The sequence below is a fragment of the Camelus ferus genome, chromosome 2 (assembly GCF_009834535.1).
Source record: "Camelus ferus isolate YT-003-E chromosome 2, BCGSAC_Cfer_1.0, whole genome shotgun sequence".
NCBI classification, from domain to species: Eukaryota; Metazoa; Chordata; class Mammalia; order Artiodactyla; family Camelidae; genus Camelus; species Camelus ferus.
The window spans coordinates 70,608,786-70,636,283 of NC_045697.1; the positions used below are offsets into that span (position 1 = coordinate 70,608,786).

The 27,498-nt window shown below is 37.5% G+C and overlaps 1 protein-coding gene, 1 long non-coding RNA gene and 1 pseudogene across 13 annotated transcripts in view; 1 reads left to right on the plus strand and 2 right to left on the minus strand.

The window, feature by feature from the left end:
* LOC116657573 overlaps nt 1–27,498 on the plus strand; it is a 122,146-nt gene that overhangs the window by 29,107 nt on the left and 65,541 nt on the right. The window lies entirely within an intron of this gene.
* Nucleotides 1–27,498, minus strand: part of EMCN (endomucin) — a 97,500-nt gene that overhangs the window by 15,113 nt on the left and 54,889 nt on the right. For 6 of the 12 annotated variants that reach the window (XM_032460592.1, XM_032460588.1, XM_032460574.1 and 3 more), the window contains 7 exons: nt 21,586–21,624; nt 12,828–12,920; nt 12,101–12,154; nt 10,136–10,231; nt 6,154–6,178; nt 4,911–4,972; nt 625–669 (listed from right to left, as the gene is read on the minus strand). In XM_032460592.1, the coding sequence (XP_032316483.1) occupies nt 625–669; nt 4,911–4,972; nt 6,154–6,178; nt 10,136–10,231; nt 12,101–12,154; nt 12,828–12,920; nt 21,586–21,624 (414 nt within the window). Of the gene's footprint in view, nt 1–624; nt 670–4,910; nt 4,973–6,153; nt 6,179–8,030; nt 8,813–10,135; nt 10,232–12,100; nt 12,155–12,827; nt 12,921–21,585; nt 21,625–27,498 lie in introns of those variants that run through there. The other 6 variants (XM_032460618.1, XM_032460627.1, XM_032460594.1 and 3 more) reach the window with 2 other exon arrangements.
* LOC116659389 lies at nt 24,928–25,104 on the minus strand (annotated as a pseudogene).

A 27,498-nucleotide genomic window follows, 5' to 3' on the forward strand; every position in this document is an offset into this window, starting at 1 on the left:
CTTTTGCTTGTTCTAGGAGCTGGCTCTGCCTAAGCAGAGCTATGTCATATATTGGAAGTGCCATTTTATCAGGAAGACGTTCTAGGCACCTCTGTTGAATTAATTCAGTGAGAGTTTCGTGAAAATAAATGTATAGGTCAACACAAATACTTTGGTGACATACAAAACAGCCCAGGGACCATTACAATAACAGCTATTCCATCATCCAATCTAAAGATAAATATTAACTGAGGATGATGGGAAGCTGGGAGACCCCAAGCATTCTTCCATTCTCCTGGATTTGTGGTCACAGCATTTCCCATTACCTGTGTCTTTCAGGTAGATTCAAGTATCAACATCAGCCACATGATATAAAAACATCAGGGGTCAAAGTCTCCAGCTTTGAGAATAAATGTCATCGTTTTGCTCCAGCTTTTATCTGCCAGTTAGGAAACCAGTCTTCTGGGGACTCCACTGATCTCACCTATCACCTGCATGGTCCTGGCGATACTAAGCAGTGCTGGAGACCTGTGAGGACAACCCCAGGACTCCCCTTCAAGAGCTCCTTAGGTCTTGTGCCCTGAGGAATGCCAAGCACGGAGCACAGCCCTCACAGCCCCTGCCCCAGCACAGCCCTCTGCTCACTATTGTGTATTTTGCAAAAGGCACAGCACCTCCTGGAATCCATGGCTGTAAAGTACAGGAATGAGAAGTAAAAAAAAAAAAAAAAAAAGAGAGAAAGAAAGAAATATTTATTGAACCGCTTCTGTCTGCCAGAAGTCATGCAAAGCAAACCATATGAAAATCATTACAATTCTTAATATCTCCCTTAATATCTTCTAAAGTCTGTCTAACTGGGAACAGAAAATGTGGAAAGATTCAAAAATCATAAGATTCCAATAAGAGTTACAATAATGATACATGGTAAAAGCAAGCAAAATACATATAGGCGTAGAACAAAACAACTGGAAGGAAATACACCAAATGCCAATACTGATCCTATCACGGTTGTCTCTCATATGTAATTTTTAATTCTATTCTCTATTTTTCTTTATTCTCCCTTATGCATCATGTGACCAAATACTAAAATGGCAGTTTAAGCCATGAAGAGATATTACAGGGCAGTGATGCATGTTGACTTGCCAAACCAACAATAAGAGGCGAGAAAGACCATGGACATTTGGGACAGTCAGGGAAGCCTGGTGTAAATGCAGAGACTGAGTCCAGTATTGAAGGACTGAGAAGACAGAATCTATGTATGGCTTTCTAAATCTATGAATCCTTGGCTTATCTTTATACTTCAGTTCATTTCTAGTTGTTAATGAACTTTTATTTGTAAAAATAAACAAAAAACCTGTACATTTATGAGTAATTACCATAATACACTAATTAGTATTAGTATCCTAATAATATATGAATAATGTTTAATGACCAGCTAGGAGGGGGAGGTGGGAGTGACGAAGGGGATCAACGCACTGTCCCCTCCTTCAGGGGCGCTTGAGGTCAGTGAGGAAGACGGGGGATAGGAGATGAGTGAGACCTGGGGAAAATATGTTATTAAGTGCTTCGGAAATTGAGCAAGAGAAGGCTGGTACATCACAGAAGGCCTTGTAGACATGCTAAAGTATTTGCACTTAATCTAAGGTAACGCAAACTAATCAGAGTTTTCCAATCAGAGGAAAATTATAATGAATTCAGATCTGCTTTTTTCTTTTTCTAAGTAGTTCAAAATCAAATAGTGCTTTAAAATTAAATTCAGTGATACCATGTTTTCTTTCTTTTGTGGAATCATGTATTCCTTAATTTCGACTAGTTTCTTTCATAATTGTTATAGCCTTACATGTTAAAATGAGATAATGTCTATTAACTTTCTGAGATGTGCAGGTGGGAATTACGTTTAAAATGCATCATGTCACATGCATATTTTGCAGTCAATCATTGTGATGTTTAACTTGGCAAGATTTCTCACTAAACCTTAATGAGATCTTACATGTTCTCACAAAGGACTCCTTGATCTGCTATTTTTGGCGCTCATTTTTTTCTGGAAACACATTCTTGTTTATAGCCTAGAAGGCTTTCTCTTTTACCTTAAAGAAAGCTTCCAATTGAAATAATCACATTTTAAACATTTATGGGCTACATTTTTAACAGAAGGACTTTCTTGAGAGAGAACATATTTAGAGGAAGCAGGAAGTGTGCGTGGTTGAATATCATGGCCAGTCAGAGAAGGAGGAGGATTTGGGGCAAGGAACTGCCTTATCAGGAGAAAATATTGAGAACAATAATCATTACTCATAAAGGCTTGTAAAACCCAGAAAAGTTAGCATCCTCTGGCATTCCACCTGAAGGTAGGTTTCTGCAGAGCTCTGTTTCCTTGGAGATATGGTTTATTGACCTCTAAAATGGCAAAATTTATTTTGAGATATAAGACCAGAGTTTATAAATTGAAGTACTGACCAATCCAATGAATTCTTAAGACCACTGAAGCTCAAATGTCATGTTGTTACCCACTTCAGTATATTAATTAACACTGTGTTTCTTAGGCCAAGCAGCAGCTAACATAAAATGTAACAATCACCAATTCTGAGTGGTGGGTAGTCACACATTTGTTCTATCAAATTCTTTTCTGTATTTTTTAACTGTTTAAAAAATTTATATAGGAGATAATAGAAATTTGGGCTAAATCTGTAAACTTATATAAAACCTCATTTCAGATTTATTCTAGTTGTATTTTAGGAAAGACGCCACTAGTAGGATGTTTAAGTAAAAATATTTCTAATAACGTAACTTCTGTTGCGTGTGGTGAGCCTAGTTTTATAAAGAAAGCACGTTTGAATAAGTTTTGAAAGACGGTGGGAAGAGATTTGATTGCATGTGTTTTAGGAGTCAATAAGTCCTGTTAATGGCGGACAGACTTTAACAAAGACTGTGGTAGTACAAAGGGCATTTGGAGTTCATTATGTTTGAGATGATTAACTCTAGGCTATTGAAATCAACTCCGAATCACCAATCTCAGTTTTGCCCTATAACCAAATATTTTCTATGTTAATCAGCTAGGTTGACCTTTGAGAGGTTATTTCATTAAAAGAGATGTGCTTCCTAATTTAAGGTTGGCAGAAATAGAAGTACCAGAGACTAGATCTTACTATTTCAATAATAATATTTCTTCCTTAGACCTGTGACCTGAAAAGTTACTTATGAAGAAAAGGAAGTTTGGAGAGTTAAGAGTCTCAATCATCCCACCACGATTTATCCACTTACTACTGTAGTTACTATGAGAGTGGGAGATGGAATTAATCTTACATAGAATTTGCCTTAGGCCTTAATGAAGAATCAGATACCACATGTGCAACCAAGAAATACAAGGTTCCCTGGGGATTTCCCCTCCTGGAAGCCTCAATTGTCATTTCCCTGGGAGAAGCAGGTGGTGGAGCAAATGGTCCTGGTCCCAGCCCCCTCCTCACAAGGAGACCAAGGGGCTCCTATGCAGAGGCTTCCAAACCACAGCTTGGAGAGCCCCAGAGGCTGCTGTATGTTTAATGAAATTTCCAAGGGAATAAAGGACAGTGCATGAAATCACTGTGACGCTGCTTTACAAGCTACAGGCAGACTCAGAACTTTCCTTGATAAACGGTGGAGTCACACTCAGGGTCCTTCATGAGCTTACTCGAGACTAGTTCACATTTAGCCTGACCAGTAGAATAGACTTGGCTGCTTAGTCAAGGCTGGAAAATAGCCAGGGGACACAGGTGAGTGGTCTCTGATTATTCTATGGGCGAATTTTACTGTTTTGTTCATTCAGATGGTTATATTCAGGAGAACAGTGGGGGAATAAAGAAATGTGTACATCAAAGAACAGAAGAGATACAAGGATGAAAGCCTCTCAAAGGAAAATGGCTCATGTGAGGGGTTTGGCCATGTCTGAAGATTTTGGATGCTCTTGCTTTTCAACTCTTCTGTTTGTCTGTTGTACTTTGTTTGAGTTGGAATTTCCTACCTGAAATTGGGACCACATTCAGCCTTTGACATCTTGCTCTTGAATTGGGACTATATTTATAACCTTATATTTTACAAAATTGTTTTTTGCAACATATTTATAATGTCATTTATCATTCAATAGTTCTCACTTTACATAACATGTGTTCTGAGACTATGTTGTTTAGGTAAAATTGAGAGGGCAGAATACTTTAAGTGTTTTTATTGTCACCTGATATTTAAATTAGAGCTACATGGATTGTTTTGTAAAACTAATTATTACTTTGTATTTATCTATTTTTTCAAATTGATGTTTTAAATACTTGGTCTACTCAAAATGAAAAAAGTAATCTACTTTTTTAATATTTAAAAGCTATCTAGCCTCTCATTTTTCATCGCCCTTGGTATAAATATAACTCATACAACCATATCTATATTTTGAAAACTTTTACATTTCAAACCAAACAAAATCAAAACCTAAGAAGTTGGAAAAAAGAAGTATAAATTTTTCCAACAGGAAATTATGTTTTGTTCTTACTGAGAAGTTCAATTAAAATTATATGAAATGGTGTAAAATATGATTTACATTTTATATGATGAATCCTGGTTCCATTCGACTATATAGTCATTACCAAAAATGAAACAAATCCACAGCAATAATAAAATTTTAAAAACCCTGTAGCATATAATTTTTTATGCCACTACTGCAGAATAGAAATGCCTCGTCACCACCCATTCTTTAGAACATATCTATACTCAACCTCTGAAAGCCACAGTCTAACAGTCTTACCAAAAATAATATTTCCTTTCCTTCATAGGAGAATTTTCTATTTCTTGGGGGTTAATAATCAACTATTTCTAAGAAGTTATGCTTTTTGGTTATGTTCACATGAACAAAATCCAAGTTAGATTTTGAAATAACCATTTTTCATCTAATCAACAATCTGGGAGCTTACCAGACTCATGAGAAATTGTCTTAACAGTGAGAAGCTTCACACTCTCTTTATCGGACTGAGGCCTATTTGGAACAGAAAACGTTTGAGTTAACACCACAGTAATTAGCATTACATATCTGTAAAAGAAAGTAAACATGATATAAACAGAAAGAAGAAAATACACATGCATAGATGTATATTGTTTTATGTGTTTCTACAGCAAAATCTGTGTCTCTTCACATACAAACTCACAGACACTTTTACAGCAATTTCACTTCTGGAATCAAGCCAATAAACCTCTGTCATTCTGTTCCAGTGATGATCATCAGATAAATTCAACATCAAGATGCGTCACATGAAACACCTGTCACAAGCTCCATGTTGCACATGCCCCCAGTTCTGTGAATTGTGAAGGGGAAGATACAGAAATATCTCCAAAGCTTTTGGACTGATGCTGAGTTCTGGGGACATTCGTTTTCATGAGGTCATGATACTGCAGGGTAGTGTCTGAACTGTCTATTTTAATTAAGACCTCCCATCTATCCCTTCTCTGATTGGAAATAGTTTCAAACCCCAATTCCTCTCCTTGGGCATCTCAGGAACCTCTACTTTTAATTAAGAAGGGTAGGTGATGTAGGGGCATTTTCTTAAAGTTCACAATCCAATGAACACACACGAACACCCATAAAAAGGCAGGCTACAAAGTCAGGTCAACACAGAAAAGTTAACCACAGAATGTGGTTTTGACATTAAAATATTTTGTCTGTGCAGCACCTTGAGTGTAACAGTTGGCTGGAGTGCTAACAATTGTTTTACGTGTTTTAATAAAGTCAAAGCAGAGAAACCATCTGCTGTTAAAGGAAAGCCATCCAGAGCCATATCAAGGTGCAGCCATGATTCTTCCCAAATTGTGAGAAACATATTGAGATTTTCAATAGGAAAACTATTTTAAAACTCTAAATATGTATTCTATGAATTTTCCCTCATGGTTATAGCCATTCCTCTATCTTCCATTTCAACGTTTGATTTCTGATTTTACGACTTCACTCAAGCTTAAGAGCAATCTTCGCTTTTAGTTGGAATTTCTCTGTTGAATAGAGAGAGCTCTCTGATAATAGTTAACCAAATGCTGTATGTCGTGCTTTCTACACAAATATTTTAAGAAACAAAAGAAAAGGTATGAGTAGAGTATCAATACTTTTCCCTATGTAAACAATAGGGTCAGAGTTTCTAGGGGAAACAACAGAAATGTGGCATTACTTACTGGTCATTTCCATTTTCCGGGGTGCCTAGGAGAGGAGGGAACTGTTACTAGAGTTGCAGGGAGCTTGGCCACAAAAAAATTTAAGACCCCTGCCCCTTTCTGTGCAAAGATGTTTCTAAAGCCAATTTTTAACTTATTCTCTCCCCGCACCCCACGTCCCGTTGACCATTTTCTCAGACATGGTTACTACTCCTTCTTCAGTCTCAGCTAGCACATTCACGGTTCAGTCTCAGCTAGACCAACCCCACTGAACTTGGCTCTGGACGAATTTTAATCTTATCATTTCATATTGCTGTGTGAAACTATTATCTGTGATCGCACATCCTGCAGACACCAGAAAATGTCTCAGCTTATTTCAGTATCTCTGAAAAAAAAAAAATTCTCCTTAAAGTATCAAATTACCTTTATAACAGAGAATTGAATTTTTGGCTTTTCTTTATACGTTGCTCTCTCTGGGGACACAAATCACTGTATTTATGGTGCACCACGATGCAGATATTGCTTCTAATTGCATCTGAAGCTCAAGGATTCAGCCTCTCAAAAGAGCCCTGCAAAATGTCCATGAAGCTGCTAACTGCAACTAATCTTCCATCTGCTTTGCCGGCCTGCTCCACGAGGGTCAGGTAGGAAGCAAGTTGGGCTTAGAGCGGGAACTCAGAACGATTCATTCTGCTCGAGAGCATGGCCTCTTGGGAGCAGACCTGGTGGTCAAACCTTATATGAATCTGTGGCCTGTTAGGCAAAATATGTAATGTAATCACTTAAGGTTCCTTGCTTGGTTCCGGATTTTGTTGTAGTTTTATTCCATTGCTACTCACTTCCTATCTCTTGGATATCCTTTCATCTCTAATCTGTCTTCTGTTATCAGGATATGCCCTTTGAATATAATTCTCCTGTCTTTGCCTACCATTGTTTTATAAAGACCTTGATCTCCACTAATATTTTGGCTACTTCTACTTCTGTCCCCTTGGCAAAGATGCTCCAACATGAATCTTAATCCCTTGAGTTTAATTCATGGCACCATATGCTGTTCACCAACTAGATCTAAGCTCATCTTCCCTACCATCAGTACAGTTTTAACAGCATTTTAAAATTTCCATTATAAGTGTTATATATGATACCACATGTGATGCTCATAGCTCTGTTTTAGAATGAGTTGATATTTTTTTATGCCTTTATTATTTTCCTTAGAATACTATGAGTTCATTAGCAGATATGCATACTAACAGACGACTTTCTGCGTATTTGCCATTCTCATTTGAGTTAAAGCTCAGACTACTGTCAGCATTATCCAGATAAGCTTGTTTTCATACCAAAACCTCTGATTCGTGTTGGCTTCCAGAGAGCAGAGTGGGTTTACAAATTTTCCGAACTTAATGAAGTCTCACCCACATACCTGAAGAACGATTAATTGTGGTGTTTAATGGTGCTAGTTTAATGATAACAATACTGTAAATTCTGTTTAGAAAACCAGGTTGACAACAATCAAATAGATTTGGTTAATTGTACGATTGTCAAACTTGGCTATAAAGTATTTTATGCCTTCAGAATAACTCTCCATAGTGGTGGGGATTGTACACTTTTTTCCCTGCATGATCCAGTTCATCCATAAAGTCCTCTTTCATAGAAAATGTCAGCTTTTCAGATAACTTACTTGCAAATCATCCTAAGCAAAGCAGTTTTTCACTCCAGGGTATTCTTACAAATGAATTTAACCCACTAATTTTTTCCCTACCCTCGATACTCAACACCCACTGGCTTCCACTTGCTTGGTTGGTTGCCCATAGAAGATAGCACTGGTGGTTTAGAAACATAGAGAAATTAAACTGATTTGTAAAAATGCTATTTCCCCCCTGGAAACTGAGTGAGGAAACATATTTCAGACATTATTAAGAAGTTTATTCACTAACTCCCAAAGGGAAAGACATTGATTTGTTTTCCTCTTATTTTCCACCAAAAGTAAAATGAACACTGCTGTTTCCATCTTATCACTTTGCCTTGCACTGTCGGGCTCACGCGCTAATGGTCTCTGGCCTCGGGAACAGTGTTCGTTAGTGTCCTGGGGGCACACTGTCCACGGGGTAACAAAGAAGAGCGTGGCTTATGTATCTTGTAAAAATAATTGATTTTTACTTTTTAATAGTATATGAGGCTTAGAGTTCAGTCAGTGAAATAATTAGAATTAAAGTGAGGAAAAAGATTCTGTTTTACTGAAAATTTAAAAAAAAATTGACTCAACAAGCATATCATAAGGCTCTGCTATATACTGTGCACAAAGCAATGTGAACGACACATAGTTTGGGACTTGGAGGGGCCACCTGATGGGATGGACGGAAGGTCTGTGTCCCCCTACAATTCATAATGTTGAACCTTGACACCCAATGTGATGGTATTAGGATGCCGGACCTTTGGAAAATGATTAGGTCATGAGAGGCGAGTCCTCATGAATGGGCTTAGTGCCCTGATAAAAGAGACCCCAGAGAGTTCTCTAGTCCCTTCTGCCATGTGAAGACACAGGCGGATCTAAAAACCAGGAAGACAGCGTTCATCAGACATTGGATCTGATGCTGCCTTGATTGAACTTCTCAGTCTCCCGAACTGTGAGAAATAGATGCTGGTTGTTTGAGCCACCCGGCTGCGGCATTTTTGTTGTAGCAACCTAAACAGAAAAAGATGTTCAACTTGCAGGGAAAGCAGGTATATGGAGACATCCCTATACTATAGTGTGATGAAAAATATCATTAAATTCTGTAAAATTAGACATACAAGAACACACCACTCTGCTTAAAGAGATGGTGTGTTAAAAATATACATTAAATTTGCTTTTAAGCCAGATCTTAATGGATACGTAGGAGATGAGGTGTGTTATGAAAGTTAAGTCGTGGGTAGGACATTCTAGGAGAAGGAATGACCTGGATGAAGGCACGGATACACAGCACTACAAAATACAGCCAAGAAGGTGGCTGAAATGGAAAGATGATTGGAGTTTAAGACAACACAGAGGAGTGCTGAGTCATGGGAACTAAATGGGGATTCAGATGAAGCATCAAGTAAAAAGAGAACTCAAGTTCCTAGAACAAAAAAATAAAGACTGAAAGAAATCTGAATAACATAGGAACTTTAGTTAATAATTTTGGTTAATTCATTGTGACAAACATAACATACTAACGTAAGATGTTAATAATAAGGATATGTGGGAACTCTCTGTAACTATCTTCACAATTTTTCTGTAAATCTAAAAAAACTATCTTAAAATGTAAAAGTTTATTTTGGACAAGTCTTGAAAATATAATGCCATTATGGGAACCAAAAATATTCAAGAGGCAGGGAGAAGAAGATGACACAGCAAAAAGAAGAAAATGAAGACTGAGGGTGTTAAATGAAAGAAGAAAGGCTTTTGGACGCTAATGGAGAGATTAAGGAGGATAATAAAGAATTGTCAAACTGGAATCCCTCTAAAAATTGCAATTGTGTTCAATCCCGAGGAACCGATTCAATCAGCAGAACATACAGTCATGGAAGACACCTTCATTGGAAGGAAGCTGTGCCTCCCAGGAGGGAAATCGGTCACAAAACACTCTTCAAATCATGGGTCCCTAAGTGAAATCCTCAGCAATACCTGCCTTCATTCTCTGTTACATGGAAATGGAACAAATCTTAACTGTAGCTAAGACATGTCATTTTATGGCTTCTTTTCTACCGTATTTCCCCAACCACCCCACAAAACGAGGGCTATTTCATTAAAAAGAGCTTGTCCATGTTTGATCATATCTGCCACTAGTAGTTAATTCCTGTTCCTTACATTCACCAGCGTTCACTGGATTTCTCTGCCCCTCTTCCTCTATTTCTGTGATCAAGCAGTACGGCATTTGGTTTCTGTGTGTAATTCCTCTCTCCCTTTAAGAGTGTAAATTCAGGTTTAGACTGAGCATGTTTATTCTCTTGTTAGGAAAACAAAATGAAACAAAACACTGTTACCTACCTGGGTCTGTCTTCCAGCACATTCGATACAAACCCACCAGGACAAAGACTGAAAGTGTTATGACAATCAAAGCAATAACCACAGGCAAAATAATACCTAAAAAGTATTGGAGACATTGTCAGTTAGAGTGGCTACTGAATTTCACAACAAATAGTTTATGAACTGAGCAAAAGCATTCATGCTTCCTTTCTTCTTTAAACATCATTCTTATTACAGACTTTATATTTTAGATGAAGAAGATGCGTCCGATTGCTCTAGTTGTCATTTCTGATATATCCACTTGATGTCAGTCTTGTAGCCCTTCTAAAATAAAACTCCAGCCCTAAGGAAGGCAGCTCCCACCTTCCTGGAGACTGGAGGAATGAGGAGATGGGAGACTGGCCAGGCAGATGTCCTCTAGAACTATGGTCAGACCCACATGCACACTTTATATTCTCTACTGCTTTATAATGAAGTTACTAACATATCTGTATTTGAATCTGTATCTGTATATCTTGGATGAAGGCAGTCAAAAGGCACAAACTTTCAATTATAAGATAAATAAGTTCTAGGGATATAACGTACAACTTGATAAATATAATTAACACTGTTGTATATTATATGTGAAAGTTGTTAAGAGAGTAAATCCTGAGTTCTCATCACAAGAACATTTTTTCTATTTCACTAATTTTGTATCTATGTGAGATAATGAATGTGCACTAAACTTACTGTGATAAGTTTCATGATGTAAGTCAAACCATTATGCTGTACACCTTAAATGTATATAGTGCTGTGTGTCAATTATATCTCAATAAAAATGGAAAAAAATATATCCCCTACTGGCCCTATTGGCAATGTTCTAGTCATAAAGCTGGCTTCCTAAAAAATTCATAGATACCTTTCTGTAATACTATCCTAAAACTCTAAAAAGGCACACAGTATCATAAATGGATATAAATGGCTATCACCATGGATTTAATTTCTAAACATGAACAACATGGTCCAAGAAAGATAAGCATGTGTGTGTTTGTGAATACCTGCTTGGGGGAGTGGTGTTGATGCAGTAATTAGAGTTAGTTTTTCCTGTTCTTATTAAGAGGAGGGTTTTGCTGTTTGTTTATTTTAGCATCTGCCTTCTTTTCTAACAATCGTAGTCCAGGTTAAAACAAGAGTGATGAGAGGAGAAAGCTGCCATCGGGACGTAAGGAGAGACACAGACGTTAAGGTTCCCATTTAGTCGGGTAGTCTCCTCCGCTTGCTTGTTCTCCTTAAGTTTATCAGGGGTTGAGAACAGCTATCCAGTTCATTTGTTGGGTGGTTTACACTTCCACTCTCATGGGTAAGAGTTTGTTTTAGTTATGTCCTGCTGGGTGCACATTAGACCTTGGTGAGATCATTAGTGCCTCCCAAAATGAAGATGCCATGAATCAGCAGGTCAGTACATGCAATGTTGACTTACTGAATGTAATGACTTTACCTAAACCTAAGATAATCTTTTATCATCACAGTTTCCTGTATATTCATCACATTCTTAATTTCCAGGGAAATTATGAATATTCTCTATTCAATCCTAGTGTACGCAGTGTGTTGTATAACACATGCTCTTGCTAAAATGGAACACTTCTTAAAAAGCCATTTTTAACATTAAGGTAAAGTCCTATAATGGTGATAATTCATTTTTATGGAGATCTTTCTACCTGTGCACTTTGGCTTATCTAAGACTAGTCCCATCAATTTACCTTGACCCCTGGTGGTAATCGCTGAGCACTAAGGTAAGAAATAAAAAATCCCCAAAGTGTACTCATTAAAACCAGACTCAACAGGAGGAAATTTTCAAAGTAGGTGGTAGTTATATAGGATTATAATGGGATTGCAGGTTCAGTAAAGTTGAAAAAGGCTGTCTATGATTGACTCCTTTCCCGTATTGACAACATTCAGACATTCTGCAGATCTACTGCCACGAATGAAGGTATGTCTGTTACTCACTGGAATAAGAGGGGTTGGCTGAAGACGCGCTTGCATTTTTTCCATTCTCAGAACCTATTGGTGAAAGAAAAGAAAGAAATCGAGAAAGAAAGAAAGAAATCGAGAAAGAAATTGAGAAATCGAGAAAGAAATCGAGAAAGAAATCGAGAAAGAAAGAAAGAAAGAAAGAAAGAAAGAAAGAAAGAAAGAAAGAAAGAAAGAAAGGAAGGAAGGAAGGAAGGAAGGAAGGAAGGAAGAAAGAAAGAAAGAAAGGAAGGAAGAAAGGAAGGAAGGAAGAAAGAAAGGAAGGAAGAAAGAAAGGAAGAAAGAAAGGGAGAAAGAAGTAAACCTTTGGTTAATGAGTACCAATCCTTACAATCTTCCCCACACCTCTCCACTCCTCATTTATATGGGCGTCTGAGATCTATAGCTATGAAGCTTCAAAGTGAAAACATTTTGTCTGAAAGAGCTCTGTTTTGTGAATCAAGAATGGCAGGGAGTGAACATACACAATCTGATGTGTGTGGACACGTGCATATACCCATGATACCAGCACCACAATCAAGGTAGTAGACATAGCTGTCACCCCCAAAAGTTTCCTCTTGTCCCCTCCCTTTTTTGTGGATGTGCAGTTTTTTTTGTATATCAATTATACTTCAATAAGCTGTTTTTTTTTAGACTGGTGGGATTTTCTTGGTGAGAAGGGTTAAGTGAAGCAAGTTTCCACTCATGCACACAGAAGCCATACTTTGAGACGGTGAGATGTTTTCTGGAATTACTGGTGTTGAGGTTAATGAACTGGTTTGGAGAGGTGATGATGCATCTGGTGGTGAGACGTTAACTGTAAGAAAATGATAAATATAGAGTCAGATTATAGTATTTACTCTTCTTACTGAGTTTTTTTGCAGATTCAAACAGCTTGCATTTCTGAAGATCTGTAAAAACTGTTTATTGTTGAATAATGAGGTATATATTATTATACACTAAATCGTGAGTTCATCTATCTCCTCCTGTAGAGATGATTAAATTTGGAATCACAAAACTTTGGTATTAGTATTATAGCTTCAAGAACTGGCCAGAAAACTTGAGTAAGTTTCTCATTTACTACTCTAGCAAAAGCCTGTATCACCTACCGCACAAGACTCTTTACAGGATGCAAATCTGTGCAAAATCATTATTTACATTTTAGCTATTACAACTTTGGGTGATAGTGATTTTTAATCATACATATTTAAATGGACATAAATGCACTGGACTTTATATTTTATATTGTTTCTTAGTGGTTAAAGAGAAAGATTACAAATGAGGCTTTGTTTGGAAGAATTAGGAGGAAAATCAAAGAAGGTCCATTTATTTTCATCTTTGATGGTCAGCAGTGATTTGTACTTGTGTGCCTTCTCTAGAGTAACAGCTGCTTGGCTGCATTTTCACCACTGTCCATGCTCTTTTTTTGCACGGAAAATGTTAATTTTAAATGTATTATTATTGTTTGTGTGCTTCAGTCAACATTTGCCATCTTCAAGCAGGACTAAAAGAAAAAAATAAATAAAAATTTATTATTCTAAATTCATAAATCTCAACACATTTCAAAGAAATATAAATAATTACATATTTTCTAAGTGTACAGCATTTATTCTTGTGAACCTGGGATCAAATGTAGTTTGTATTTAGAAAAATTTTTGGAAAACCATTCTCTTTTTCTTGAAGTATGAAGTAATATCTTTTCATCACGCTTGTTTGCCTTGTCTCATCACTGAATTGCAGGTTCTTGGAGTGTGAGGGCTGTAACTCCCACCACCTACCACATGAAGCTCTGACCACCGTGGGTGTGCAGTAAAATGTAGCCGACTGCTTGGCTGAACAAAGAGCTATCTCTTATAAACACAGCCCCCTTAGGAGTATTAAGGCCATGCATAATTGCATGGAAGAAATTGATACTGCTTCTGGCTGCCTTAGATCTTTCCTTCCTTGCCACCCACAGCCCAGCGCGCACTGCATGCTTATGCATTTTTGACATCTGTGGGGGAAGAATACTGTTAAGAGACTGTACCGTTCTTGCCATGCAAGAGATCTGTGGGAGGAAGCTAGATATATGCCCATAAGAACAAAGAAAAATGTCAGGCTAGTGCACGAAGCAGGCAGAAAAAGGAAACTTAAATACAAGAGTGGGAACTAACTGAAACCTTGGTCCTTAGCTGCTGATTCCAGTGTCAAATGTTCTAGTGAGGATGAATGTTCTTTTGGTTGTGTCGGTAGAGTATGAGACGGCTGATTAAATAACCAATGGCATTAATCCCCCTGGGCTTTCCCAAGGGTTCGTCCTCAAGGCTCCACACTGCACCTTATAACCTTCTTGTAGGCTAGGCGGCAGCTACAGTTCTGAGTATCATCTATCTGGTTCAGATGAATCTCCAAGTTTTCCTCCTTAAAACGTGTTGACTGTCGTGTGCCAACTGTTATTGCTCAGGATCCAGAGGCAGGCAGTAGAATTAACCCTCCTTAACAAAGGACTTACTGGCTCCTTGAAACAGAGTTAATTTTTTGTTTCTTTTAACCTCAGCCTCCAGTTAATAAATCATTTCAGAATTCAGTACACACACACCCACACATGCACACAATTCACTTCTATTACATTTAATGCCTTCTGGTGTTCTCTTTCCTATCCTCTTTAATTTTTTAAAAATACTGTTTATGATCCACTAATGGGAATTAACTTACAGTTTGAGAAACCCTGTCCATTAGCATGATCATATTGATGAAATTACAGGTCTTGGCTGAATTCATAAATTGTGAGCTTAATGTGATTCTTTCTGTGGCTAAGATAGAGGATCCATGCCACGATCTGTGGATTTCACTGAGACTCTACTGTCCTACATTATTACTAAAGCATCCTTGGCAGAAAAGGTACAGGAGAGGAACAGTGGATGGTCAAGTGCATGATTCGGAAGACTGAGTACCTGGACTCTAGCATTTATTTGCTGTGACATCTTGGGCAAGTCACTTATGCAATTTGTGTCTGAGTTCCCATATCTACAAATAGTGATTACAATTATTCCACGTCACAGTGTTGTAGTGAAAATTAAATGAGTAAAAATAAATTTGAATTGCTTAGAACAGTTCTTGATACTATATGTTTGTATTATACGATTATAAAATTATAATATGTTATGTTATATTAATATACTATATTACTTTATAATAACATCCTAAGATTGTATTGTGATTAGGCACCTAGAAAGTTGTACCTTTCAACTAAAGTCAACTTATCCTCTGTCCTCAAATATTCTAAATGTAAAGATAAATGAGCAGACATTTCAGCCACGTACATGTTTTCAGATGCTTCTTTGCTCTGGTCAGGAACAGGAGAAACTGGAGTATATGGTGCTCTTAGACGACATAGATTTGCTCTTGGACCCTGACTTTTAGTGACTGTAATGACTACTGAATTGCAGATAGGTCATCTTATGGTTTAAGTTTAGTTTGCTAACTTCAGGCTGGAACTTGGAGCAAGCTATTTAAGGCAGAGACCCTCAAAACAAAGTCTGTTGTCATAAAGTGTGTCCAAATTTACCCCATTAGCATCTACAGTGGTACATAGTTGGCCTGTGGTGTAAACCAATTACTAGGTAAATCATTTGCACTTTTAAAGACAGAAGACCTACTGATGTCCTAGAACACCTGTGGTGGCTTTGAGAATGTGCCTCACAGAATGCAAACTACAGACAGTGTAATCCACCAAGGTTCCCCACCTGCTCTCTGAATTCCATCGCTGTTTGCCCTGATGCCACGCCTCCTGTAGGATGCTCTCAGCCAATGGTTGAGTCTGGCAAGGATATGAAAGCAGACCTGCTCCTGGGAGCCATGATCTCCTCCTAGGAGGAACTTGGGCTGGAGGAGTCCCTGATAGCCTTCATGTACCTTCCATAGAGGAAGGCATATAGTACACAGGTATTAATGGGAGATGAGTGTGAGAGGCAGTAGAGGATAAAACGTTCTAGTGTAAGAAGGAAAATAAAACCATGTCCTATTTTTAGTTCCCTTACCTTTCCTACGCTTCTTTTTGATATGGGCACATTTAGTATGTGTCTGAGGGGCTAAATTCAATTGAATTGAATGATTATCAATTGTTTCATTATTTATAAATAATTGGAACTGGTCTCTAATTGCAATTTGATGGACTCATGTTTCATTAAAAAAAAACTTTTCAGCATTTGACATAATAATTCATTCACTCCTCCTTAACACATCTTCTTCATGTGGCTTCCAGTAGAGCACACGCCACTGGATTTTCTCCAGCCTTACGGATAATTCTTCTCAGTCTCCATGGCTGGTTTCACCTCTTTTTTCTGACTCACAATCTAGGATGGTCCCAGGACATAGTCCTTGCCTCATCTCTAACTACACTAATTTCATTGGTGAGTTCAATCAATTTCAAGGTTTAAATATAAATGTCCATGCCAAGAATCCCCCCAAAGTACTTCCATCCCAGACCTCTTTTCTAAACTCCAGATTCATAATAAGGCAAATAATAAAAATCTGAAGCTGAACATGTCCAAAACTGAACTTCTGCTCTTTCTGCAGCCTTCCTGTCCTAGTTGATGGTAGGTCTCCCTTCCACTTCTTCAGCCAAAGACCGCAGAGTTATTTTTGATTTCATCGCTTTCTATCCTGTTCCACATGCAACCATCAAGAATATCTGTAGGCACCACTTCCAAAATGTGTTCCAAGTTTGGAGATTTCATGCCACTGACCCTATGGCCACCCTGGTCCAAGCTACCATCATCTCTCTCCTAGAAAATCTACAAAAGAGAACCTTGCTTCATTTGACAGTCTCTCCTCAGCTCTCAGAGCAAAACTTACAGAACATGAGTCAGATCACGTCACCCCTCTGTTCAAAACCCCCAGTGCTTCTCCCCTGCACTTACAGAAGAAGTCAGAGTCCCTGTAACAGCCCACCAAACCCCAGGCAATCTGCCTGGAGAGCCCCCTGCCTTTCTCCCTGCCCACCTACTCTTAAACACATCAGGCCTCTCCTCAAGTCCTAGCTTCATTTCGATGCTCTTCCGCATGTATTGGGTGGCTCACCTCCTCTTTGTATTTGCTCAAACCCTTTTTTGTAAGACTTACCTTGACCACTTTTTTCAGTGCCACAAAGTGGTCCCCACTTCTCCAGCCCTCATACTCCCTCCACACTGCTCCACATCTTCTTTTTCTCATAGCACCTTCTACTTTACTTTATAATTTAATCAATTCATATGTTTATTGATGATAGTTTGTCTGCACTCCTAGAATATAAGATCCTTGAGAGCAAGGATCTTTATTTTGCTCACTGATACTTCCCAAATGCTAGAGCAGTGTGTGGAATGAATGGCCAAACAAAACATTTTGGTGGCAGAAATGACTCCAGTTAAAGAGGAAGTTAATTAATGAAATCTCCTTTCTTATGTTAATATTAGGGCTGGTACTTATTTAAAATCATTATCATTTCATTTTTGTCATTCATTCCTCAATAATAGGAAAAAAAAATAGACACCCACTCTGGGTCCAACAATAGATGCTGAAGGAAATACAACAGAGTATGTGGCATAGTGATTGCCTTTAAGGAGCTTGAGTAGCAGAGGTGAGCTGCACAGTTGACAGATGTGAAAGAAGAGATAATAAGACACAACAGTACGTCAGGGATCAACATAAGAGATACCATGTTATTGCTTATTGGATTTTACTTATAAATTAATTCTTAACAAAAAGGATTTGAGGAGCTTAAGCAATGGTCTACGCCATAAAATGAATAGGAAATCAGGACAAAGGCAAATGGAAGAAACAAATATGCTCCTTCTAAGAGTTCATACCAAGCATTCATACAGTTGCTGGTTTGGCCATGAGAGCTGACTCTGAGCATCCCGACTCCCAGGGAAAGGGAGCACGGCGTACTCTAGGCTTTCATTATCAGAGAGCAAAACGGTCTGTTAGGTAATTACGTGGCACACACGCAGTACGGTCAACAAATGCTAGGAGTATGGCTGGTCCCATTCTGTGTTTTGGGAGGGGAATATATGGCTATGATCCCCTGAGGTCTCTTCTAGCTTTAAGATTTTAGATTCTGGTCAGGGTTCCTTTCAGTCTAGATTTTGTCATAGCCAGTATATATTTCCACCCTTCACGGGACACCCCGTCTACTTAATGAGCAAAATGTCTAAAGGGAATATTCCTGCCTTCACATGATAAAAACTAATTTCTGCTCTCATCAGACCTGACCTTCTGACCTAGTTGTACTCTCAAGGTTACATGAAAAAAATTTTTATCTCAAATTTCTTTGACTTTGCTTTGGGCCATCATGTGACTCACCTGAGGTAACAGCACCTTCTCATCCAGTAACAACGATGACTAGAGATTTCTTTACTTTAGGGAACTCTGTAGAAGTGTATGTTGAAGAAGGGGGATATATTTTTCTTTTGTGATTTAATATAAATAGTTATTAATTTCCAGAAAATTATATACAATATAAAAGAATGAATGGGGCATCGTGCTAATTACTTCCATATGTGCTAACTCATCTTATTCTCGAATATTTTTATCCTGTGCTTTAAAGATGAGAGATACCGTGGCTCAGAGAAATAAAGTAACATGTCTGACAATACGTGGAAGAGCTAAGACATAAGCCAAGTATGACTCAAAATCCTTTCCGTTTCCTTTCCATTACATCATGCAGCCAACAGATTTTAAGTGAGTTGAGTTCATCTTACTTGTGAATGGCCTCATTATCAATGAGATCAATAATTTTTTTCTCAGCATTCTGTAAGTTTTAGAATGTTCTCACCTGTCTCCCAAAATAGGTACACATCTTACATTAAATTCACAATTTGGATACTATGACCTGAAAACACTGAAAAGTTTTCAGTATGTAACTGAGCTCGTGCCATATGCTTTCTGAGAAGGTGAATGTGAGTGATCTAAAATGTGGACATGAAAGTATGAAGAAGGATTTTATTTTCAAGCCCTTTTGGGACACTGTATGCCAGGCATTGTTCTAAGTGTTTTATACTCACTATTGTATTAATAATGTTTGCATTTGCATTTCATAAAGTAGAAACTGAAGCTCAGAGAGTTTAAATAATTTGCCCAGGGTCACCCACCCAATGTATACTACAACCACAGGTGAAGGGAAAAACCCCTCTCCCTCTTCTGATCTTAACATAAGTTTATCTGAGGCTGGTCTATGACACATCACTTCATACATGACTACTAGAGTTATTATAGTTACTTCTAATATTGGCTATTCTGCTTTAGTAACCCTTAATGGCTGGCTCCATGAATCACTCATAACTCTTAGCTAGAGTTACATGTGATGGAACAGAATGAATATGTGTTGAATGCCTCCATTAGTCGGTGGTTGGCTGAATATACCATTCTGTATATTTAGCAGAGGATTATACTGAATTTGGAGTCTCACCAGGTATGTGACAGTGGGCAGTCGAAGTTTGACTTTCCCACATCCTTTAGATGTTGAGCATGAATTCCTCATGCTTAGCATTGTTAAAAACACAGCTGTCCACTCATACTACCTTTGCTCTGTTGAATAGAACAAATGGATATGTCTTCAGACCTTGATTGATCATTTCCACTATGACCAGGACTATCTTTCTTACATTTCATATGATATAAAGTTAAATGTTATATCTATGTATAATTGCTTATAATTTACCTTTATATACAGTTGCCTTACTTATTCTGAATTCCCAAAAAACATCCTACATAAAGCAATCACCAATTTCTAGATCCTTGATAATAACTTTTCAAGAGAGTGATAAAAACGTAATTTTTCAAGCAAATTAAAGCCAGATGCATAGTATGAAAGAAAATATCAAATGTGAGAACTATGTATGTTCTAGTCAAATACTAAATATCTATTAGCTCATATTTATTAGAAGGAAGCAGTACTAATAATTCTGCAGGCTAGAATTCTACTTCAACTTTACCTAAAAGAGAAATACTAATTATTTTAAGGAAGATGCCTATCCTTGATCATATGGGTGAATATTTGTTAGTTAGTTAGTTAGTTTGTTTGTTTAGTGAATCTGGACTTAGTCTTTGGCCACAACACATATCTGAAGTTTGAGACTGGCCTTTCTTGTGGCTAACAGAACCAGCCTCACTTCTTTCTGGTTGGCTAGTCAAATCAATAGTTTGTCTACTATTTGTTTTAGGAGAATTAGTTTCTATAACTCAAAATTAAAGTAGTCTAACTGGGCTTCTCATTACATTTAAAAAATCAATTATAGTTAAACCTGGCATTTTGTAAATACAACTCTTTTAAACCAAATAAAATATGCTTTAGTCTCTCCTTAAAAGGAGCCAACAATTTGGCAGCTTCCCAATTCTCTTCCATCTGTAGCTTCTCCTCGATAACCGGTCCATGAAGCAGAGGGAAAGGACTTCTCTGGAACAGCGCAAAGCAGCAGCCAATGCCAAGCTGCCCTCGTTGCCTGGATTTACTATTTTTATGTTTTGTTTTGCTTTGTTTTTCCCAATGCTTTTTCTAGTGCGTTTCTAGACTATGTAGATGGAAGTAAGAATAACAAGTATGGTGATAAGTATGGAGTTAACAATATAAAAATAACTTCTTTATTCACTTCATATATTATGTAGAAGATAAATCATTAAAAGTTAAAAGCATAATAATTTCAGTTTCTAATTCCTTAAACATAAAAGGTAGAAGGTAGACTATGACAATTATTTAGAATGTTTGCTGTGAAAATGTTATTAGAGTCACTCATAATTTTCATAGCTTTATTTTTCCAATTTCTTTAAAGTTACATGAACTTCTAGGTTTATTTCACATATTTCTCGTTTTATATATACCAAAGGTGATCACGATTGAGAACCTAAGAGATTTGTTATTTACATAAGCATGAGGAAGGATGTAGGAAGATAAAAAGCCCCCAATATTTATAATTCCAAAACAACAGGAAGATTCAACATTACCATCTTCCTCTGCCCAATAATCTTTTTCAATTTCTGTCGTTCCATCATCCAAAATTCATTCAGTTTAAAGCTAAGAATGGGAAAGCATAGGCACTTCTCAGAGTGATAACACTTTAGGCTTAACATTATAAACTGTGGTTTATAACATCATCTCTTTGGAGGCCAGGACCGGGCTGTGTTAAGACAGCAGAGAAGGCACAAATGCACACGCTCTACTGCTGGGAGAGGGCACGCTGACCACGCAAATAGACCAGGAACAGAAGGTTCTGGGCAGAGGAAAATTCCACAGATTTTACGCTTTTACCAGAGCTGGTTCCACTCACCCCAACCCCAGAGCACTCAGGCACATCGTTGTATGTTCCCCTGGTCTGCATTTTTTAACACACGATCTCCTAAATATTTTAGTTGCCGTGTAATGTTTTCCCTCGTACTGTTTCACCCTGCCCTCAAACTGATTGATCTATTTTGTCTCATTCTTGGGATTTTAGCCAGGAATATTTTCAGAGAAAAGAAAATGAACTTACCTGATGTTTCTGTTGCTGTAATTGAACTCGGAGTCCCAGCTTTAGAGGAAAGAAAAGAAAAATTGCTAAAATTAAATGTTGCATATCAGATCTCCTCTCACAATTGTTTCAGGTGGCAAATGGATATAGATCTTAGCTTGCTTCTGATTTTCTTTTCCTCAACTCATAAAATCATAAGGCTTGCTGATTAGAAGAAACTTCAGAGCAGGGGTCAGCCAACTGTTTCTTAAAGGGCCAAATAGTATTTTAATCTTTGGGAGCCATAAGCCTCTGTAGCAACGACTCAACCTTGCCATTGTGGTGTGAATGCAGTCATACATAATACCTAAAGAATAGATACGGCTATGTTCTGGTTAAACTTTACTTAGAAAAATAGGTGGGGGCTAGATTCAGCCTGTGAGCCACAGTTTGCTGAATCCTGCTTTACCCAACATCTTGAATGCTCCAAGGTAACCCAGACAATGACAGAACTATTGGTAGGTACTTTGTGAACAACACTACGGTGTGTCTTACTCCTCCTAAAAGATACGATGTACCTCCTGATCAGAAGAATATTCAGAAAGGTTCAGATACCTTTGACACTTAAGGAATTCCTTTAAATTTAATCTAGTCCAGAAGAGCTTTCTACAAGTAAAATCACTTGAGAGAATTATAATCAAAATCACTTCAACCACTTTGAGTGCTTACACCATGAACCAAGACTTGCCACATGAAAAAATATAGAAAAAAATGGAAACAGATAGAAGCCCAATGATGATGGTTTTAAACTTCCATTTGCTTCCTCTGTATCTTCACTTGACTGCCTTAGCAGCATCTCAGATTTGGCATGTCCGAAACAGAACTCCTGACTGGTACCTCAAAACCACCTCCTCCCTCACCTTGGATACAAGCGTGGTACCAGCGTCTCCCAGGTGCACAAGCCAAAAGGTAGTGGCCTTTCCTGATTCTCTTCTTTTTCTCACTCCTATTAGCTCTAGCTACAAAATATATCCCAAATCTGTCTCACTATTTCATCAACTACCGTTCACCTAGCACCTGTGTCTCTTCCCTCGGTACCTACAACAGTCACCTAGAAAAACCTTTTAACACGTAAACTCAGCTGCTCCAGTGGTTGCTGATTCTTGTCACCACAGCTGGCACATCTTCACAGGACATGGCCTCCGCCTTGCTCCTCCAATACCTCCAGCCATTTCGCCCTGCTTGGCCTTTCTGTGGTAGATGAACGTCCCGGGGCTCCTCCTGCCCCCGGTTTCTCTGCTGGCTCTTCCCGGGCCTCAGTGCTGTACTGTCAGGCCCCTCCCGCCTTTTGTGAGCAGCCCTCAGAGAAGCCTTCTCCAACCGCCTCATCTGAAGTTGGCCCTCATCTCCCTCCACACTAGTAGACCACTCTGCTTCATTCGCTCAACAGTACTTTTATCACTCCAGTGGCATTTCTTTTTTTAAAACATGTGTTGCCAGAATGTAACCCCAGGAGGACAGAGATTTCGTGTTTTACTCAGCTGCACTTGCAGTGCCTCACGTCAGGTCGCTAGTGAAACACAGGGAATGAAAGAATACCAATAGAAAGTAACAATAATAGAAATAAAACTAATTCTACGTATTCAAATTCAGTTTTTAAGGGACAATGAATGCCTTAGTTAAAATTACTAGCTGGATAATAATAGCTACCATTTTTAAAGCAATTCTTATGATCAGTTTAACTGCTGATGTCTACAAGAAAGATGGTATTATTTCCATTTTGCAGGTTGGCAAATATTAGCCGAAAGAAGCAAAGCTACTTTTTCAATAGGAGGGCCATGATTGTAATTCAGGTCTGTTGGTTCTAAGGTATGTCCTCTTTTACTGAAATAGACAGATTTCCCTTCCAATAAACTATCTGAGTGGAAGGCGTTTGTAATTAATTCCTTAATTCCTACTTTTGATAACTAGTTAAAATGCTTGTGAACATGGCATAATGCTATATTTGGAAGATGAAGTTAAAATATTTATCAGTGGTCAGAGGATTAGAATACAAATGAGATCAAAACTCGTTGTTTCTCTGCTTTTAATATCGGGTCATAAACTTTCTTGCTGATAGACTTTATTGAGAAAGAAAAAAAATTAAACTCATATTGGATGAAACCTTCTGACAATCCTTTTTTGCATTTTTTTCATCCTTCAAAAATGCATAATTAATTTAGAAGGACATTGCATAAAAGAAAAATAATTATGCCTTAAAGACATAGCTGAATATTAAAAAAGTAACTTATACTGATACAGGACTCTTATATTGAGACTTAAAGAGGTCCAGGCTTTTACATTTGAATAAATATATTGTTATTTGGAGGACAAAATTCTGCAAATCTTTAATCAATATTGGAATATATATATATATTATATATATATATTATATGTAATTTTTTCTAAAACCCAGGATATATTTTTTTAAGATAATAAAGTGTTTTTGAAGATAATAAAGTGTTTTCATATGGCATACTACTTTGAAGTCAAATAGCAAATGATGGTAGTGCATTCTGTTAACCTAGTCTCAATGGGTTGGCAACTTAAAATCTCTGCTGAGTTTGACTCTCTAATATGAAACTGAAGCCTTATGAAATGCAAATGAACTTCAAAATGTTAAACTTTAATCCACAGTTTAATCCAAAACTAAACTTGGCTTAGACTATTAGCTTTTAAAACAGAAAGCTTAAGCAATAATACAACAAATAACTTTGCTAAATAGTCTTATCTTACAAAGGCCACCGTGCTTCTAGCTATATATATAGCCGTATGTAGTTACACACATAGAACATGATTCATCATTAACAGGCCTAGGAGAGAAAATATAAACAGCCGTGCCCATATATAATTCTTTACTGATTTACATAAAAATAACTTACTATGACCAATTCAAATTTTCCTTATCATTTTCCCAAAATAAAGCATTGACTGAGTCATTGTATGTGAGATTATTTCTGGCTTGGCTAAACTATGATTTGTGACTAAGACAGTCATTATCCTGAGGATTCCTCTTATGTCTCCCTACGGGAAATTATACAATTAAATATCATATAAGAAGCATTGTAATTAAGTTCTCAAATAAATGCCATAGATAAATAGTGCCATTCACAAAAGACTGGCGATCAGATAAATTGGTGTTTTCCAAAGGATGAGAGGCATAGCATTGTGTGAGAGTCTATAAGGCAGTACTGGGACGTGGCATTAAATAACATTCAGTGAGAAAGTGATTTCTTTCCAGCTTTTTTTTTTTTAAATTTACTTTCTTCAATGAAGAAGTTTCAAAATTTCAATTTGATGCAACTATGTCATTAATACCTAATTGGTGCTTATCTTTGTCCCCCTACAGGGGAAATGCAAACACAGTTCCCCACAACCACAAATGATGCAGCCGAGTTTCCCACATTTGGGGAAATCACAGGGGTCAGCATATCCAGAGTGCAAATGGATGAGCTCCCCCGCCCCCCTCCCCTGGAGAAAACCACCTTCATATTCCTGGTATGTCCCCTGCCAGGGAAGTATTTGATTTATTTTTTAAACAAGGACAAGCAAGCCTCACACTCAGAGCCTTTGGCCAGAAACAAAATCTAGCTAGAATTTTATTTTATTTTGCTTACATCAAAGTGATTTTATAGCTGCTATTTACGCCATGCAAAATTGGTTTTTCATTTATGATGGTTTCCTTTTCAAATAAATTTAAAAATAGAAAGTGCATCAATTTAAAGAAAATACTAAGTAAGTAATAGTACAGATGGTACACATATCTGGCAACACTCACTAAGTTGTGGGAAATACTGAGGTAGTATCTTGTAGAGAGGCTCTTGGTGATTGTATAGAATTTGAAGGACAAGGGGAAGAAGAAAGGACCGTACACACGAGGAGGACAGGATGAACAAAACACACAATAAATCTGCCATGGTGGCCAACAACGAGAGATACCCACTGGTTAGAATCACAGGTTTATTATTCAGTCAGGTAGTCAGTTGTCAATCCCTTGTGTTATATTTATTGAACTCCTACTTGTTGAACATATGACGGACCCACTTAAAAGCTAGTTGTTTTCTAATTCCTTTAGGATACTTTATGTAAAATACTTGTGATGAGAACAAGTATGGGACAGTGATGTTTATGGGGCTGGGGGCCAGACAAACAGGGTTCAGATTTCATCTTTTAATTTAACCTTGGCCAAGTCCTTTAGTCTTTCTGAACCTGTTTCCTTATTTGTGAAACAAGTATCATAAACACCAACTTTGCCTGGCTTTTGTAAAGGATTATATTAATAAAATAACAGCTAAAATTCATTGTTTACTTTCCAGATGCTGTGTTAAGCTTTATATGCTTTTATCTCTTTTAATCTTCTCAAGAATCCTGTAAGGGTGTAACTTTATTATAATGATTTTACAGATGGGGAAACTGAGGCACAGAGAAGTTCAGTTGCTTACCAAAGGCCACGGTCCAAATAAATGGCTGTGCTATTATTTGAACCTACGCTATCTGATTTCAGAATCATTGTTCATAACCAGTAAGCTAACTTCCTCTTGGCTTTTTTTTTTTTTTTTTTAGGAAGGGTGTGTTGCCTTGAAAAGCACAGGCGTGGGCGGAGGTCATTCTCATGTTCAGCCAGTAGTATATCTGAAGAGGCTATTTGGTTATTGTACAATTACTTATATTTTTTCTATAAAAAACTTTCCATACTAAACTAGGATAAACTATGCAAAAAGGGAACATGTATGATAAACTATTTATAACATATAAATGTTATTAACTCTGACTAAATAAACAGCTGATTACTTATAAATGTTTCTCATTTCTGCTGAACAAAAGTCAGATTTCCGATTATAAATCAATAAAAAAATGTTAAAAAAAAAAAAGTCAGATATCCCCTTTAGATTCTAAGCCTGTAACATTGTATACACTGTGGTGGCAGAAGCTCTGGTGTGGAAAGGTATTTTTACCCCCGTCCCTTAATAAGGTTACGTACTGACACTTGTCCATCTCAGTTTGTCTTCTACCTTTCACCTTATTCCACATTCTTTCCCCAGCGTGGTCAGAATTCACCAAAGGGAGAAAGAGCAATTATTAGTTAATTCAAAGGACCCTCATTCTTTATAAAGTCAAATCACTGAATTAATGAAGATTTTTATCTTAAATATTCTAGTATTCTAGGAATTTGTCTTCTATGGGCAGAATAAAAAAGTCAAACAGGAGAAATACCCACAATTGTAAGAGAATCGGAAACAATTAGAAATGTTTTGAGGACATGCTTCTTTTTTGATCTACATTCCACCTCCCTAGGGAGTAAAGCAATAAACCTTACTAACTCTTCTCTACTCCAGATCAGGCCTGCATTGGAGGACGTGTACCCAGAATGCCTTTATCTAATAGTCCCTATCCAAGGACTCATTGCCCATAAGTTTAAGACGGAGATGCTTCTTCAGCTGTTCAATCTTCTCCTGCCAATAGATTGTTTTGTTCTCCTTCTGTCTCCCCTGTGTTGGCTCCACTAATTCTGAATGTTTATGTGTGTGAGGGGTAGAGATGGAAAGGGAGCATTGTCTTGCTAAACAGCAACCTGGGCCAGCTCTTAGTTTCATCGTGTGCAGATGGAAATGTGTGCAAACCCATTATACGAAGTGGGGTTCATGCTAAGCAGTAAGCACCTTGAGGAACGAGGGAGATCTAGGGAGGAATGGCTGCCCAAAGAATGAGCTTGACAAAATATCTAAGGACTTAGTACAGAACTGCTTAATCAAAAGGCAAATGCAAAGGGTAGTAAATACCCTTCTTTCATTGCTTTTCAAGGTATTTCATTTTTCAAGAAATGGCACTGTGAGTGTATCTTTTTAAACTACTTGGAAGAAAGTCACTTCAAACTGTGTTTAGAAGCAAAATAAATATAATAGTCCCCAGAAAGGA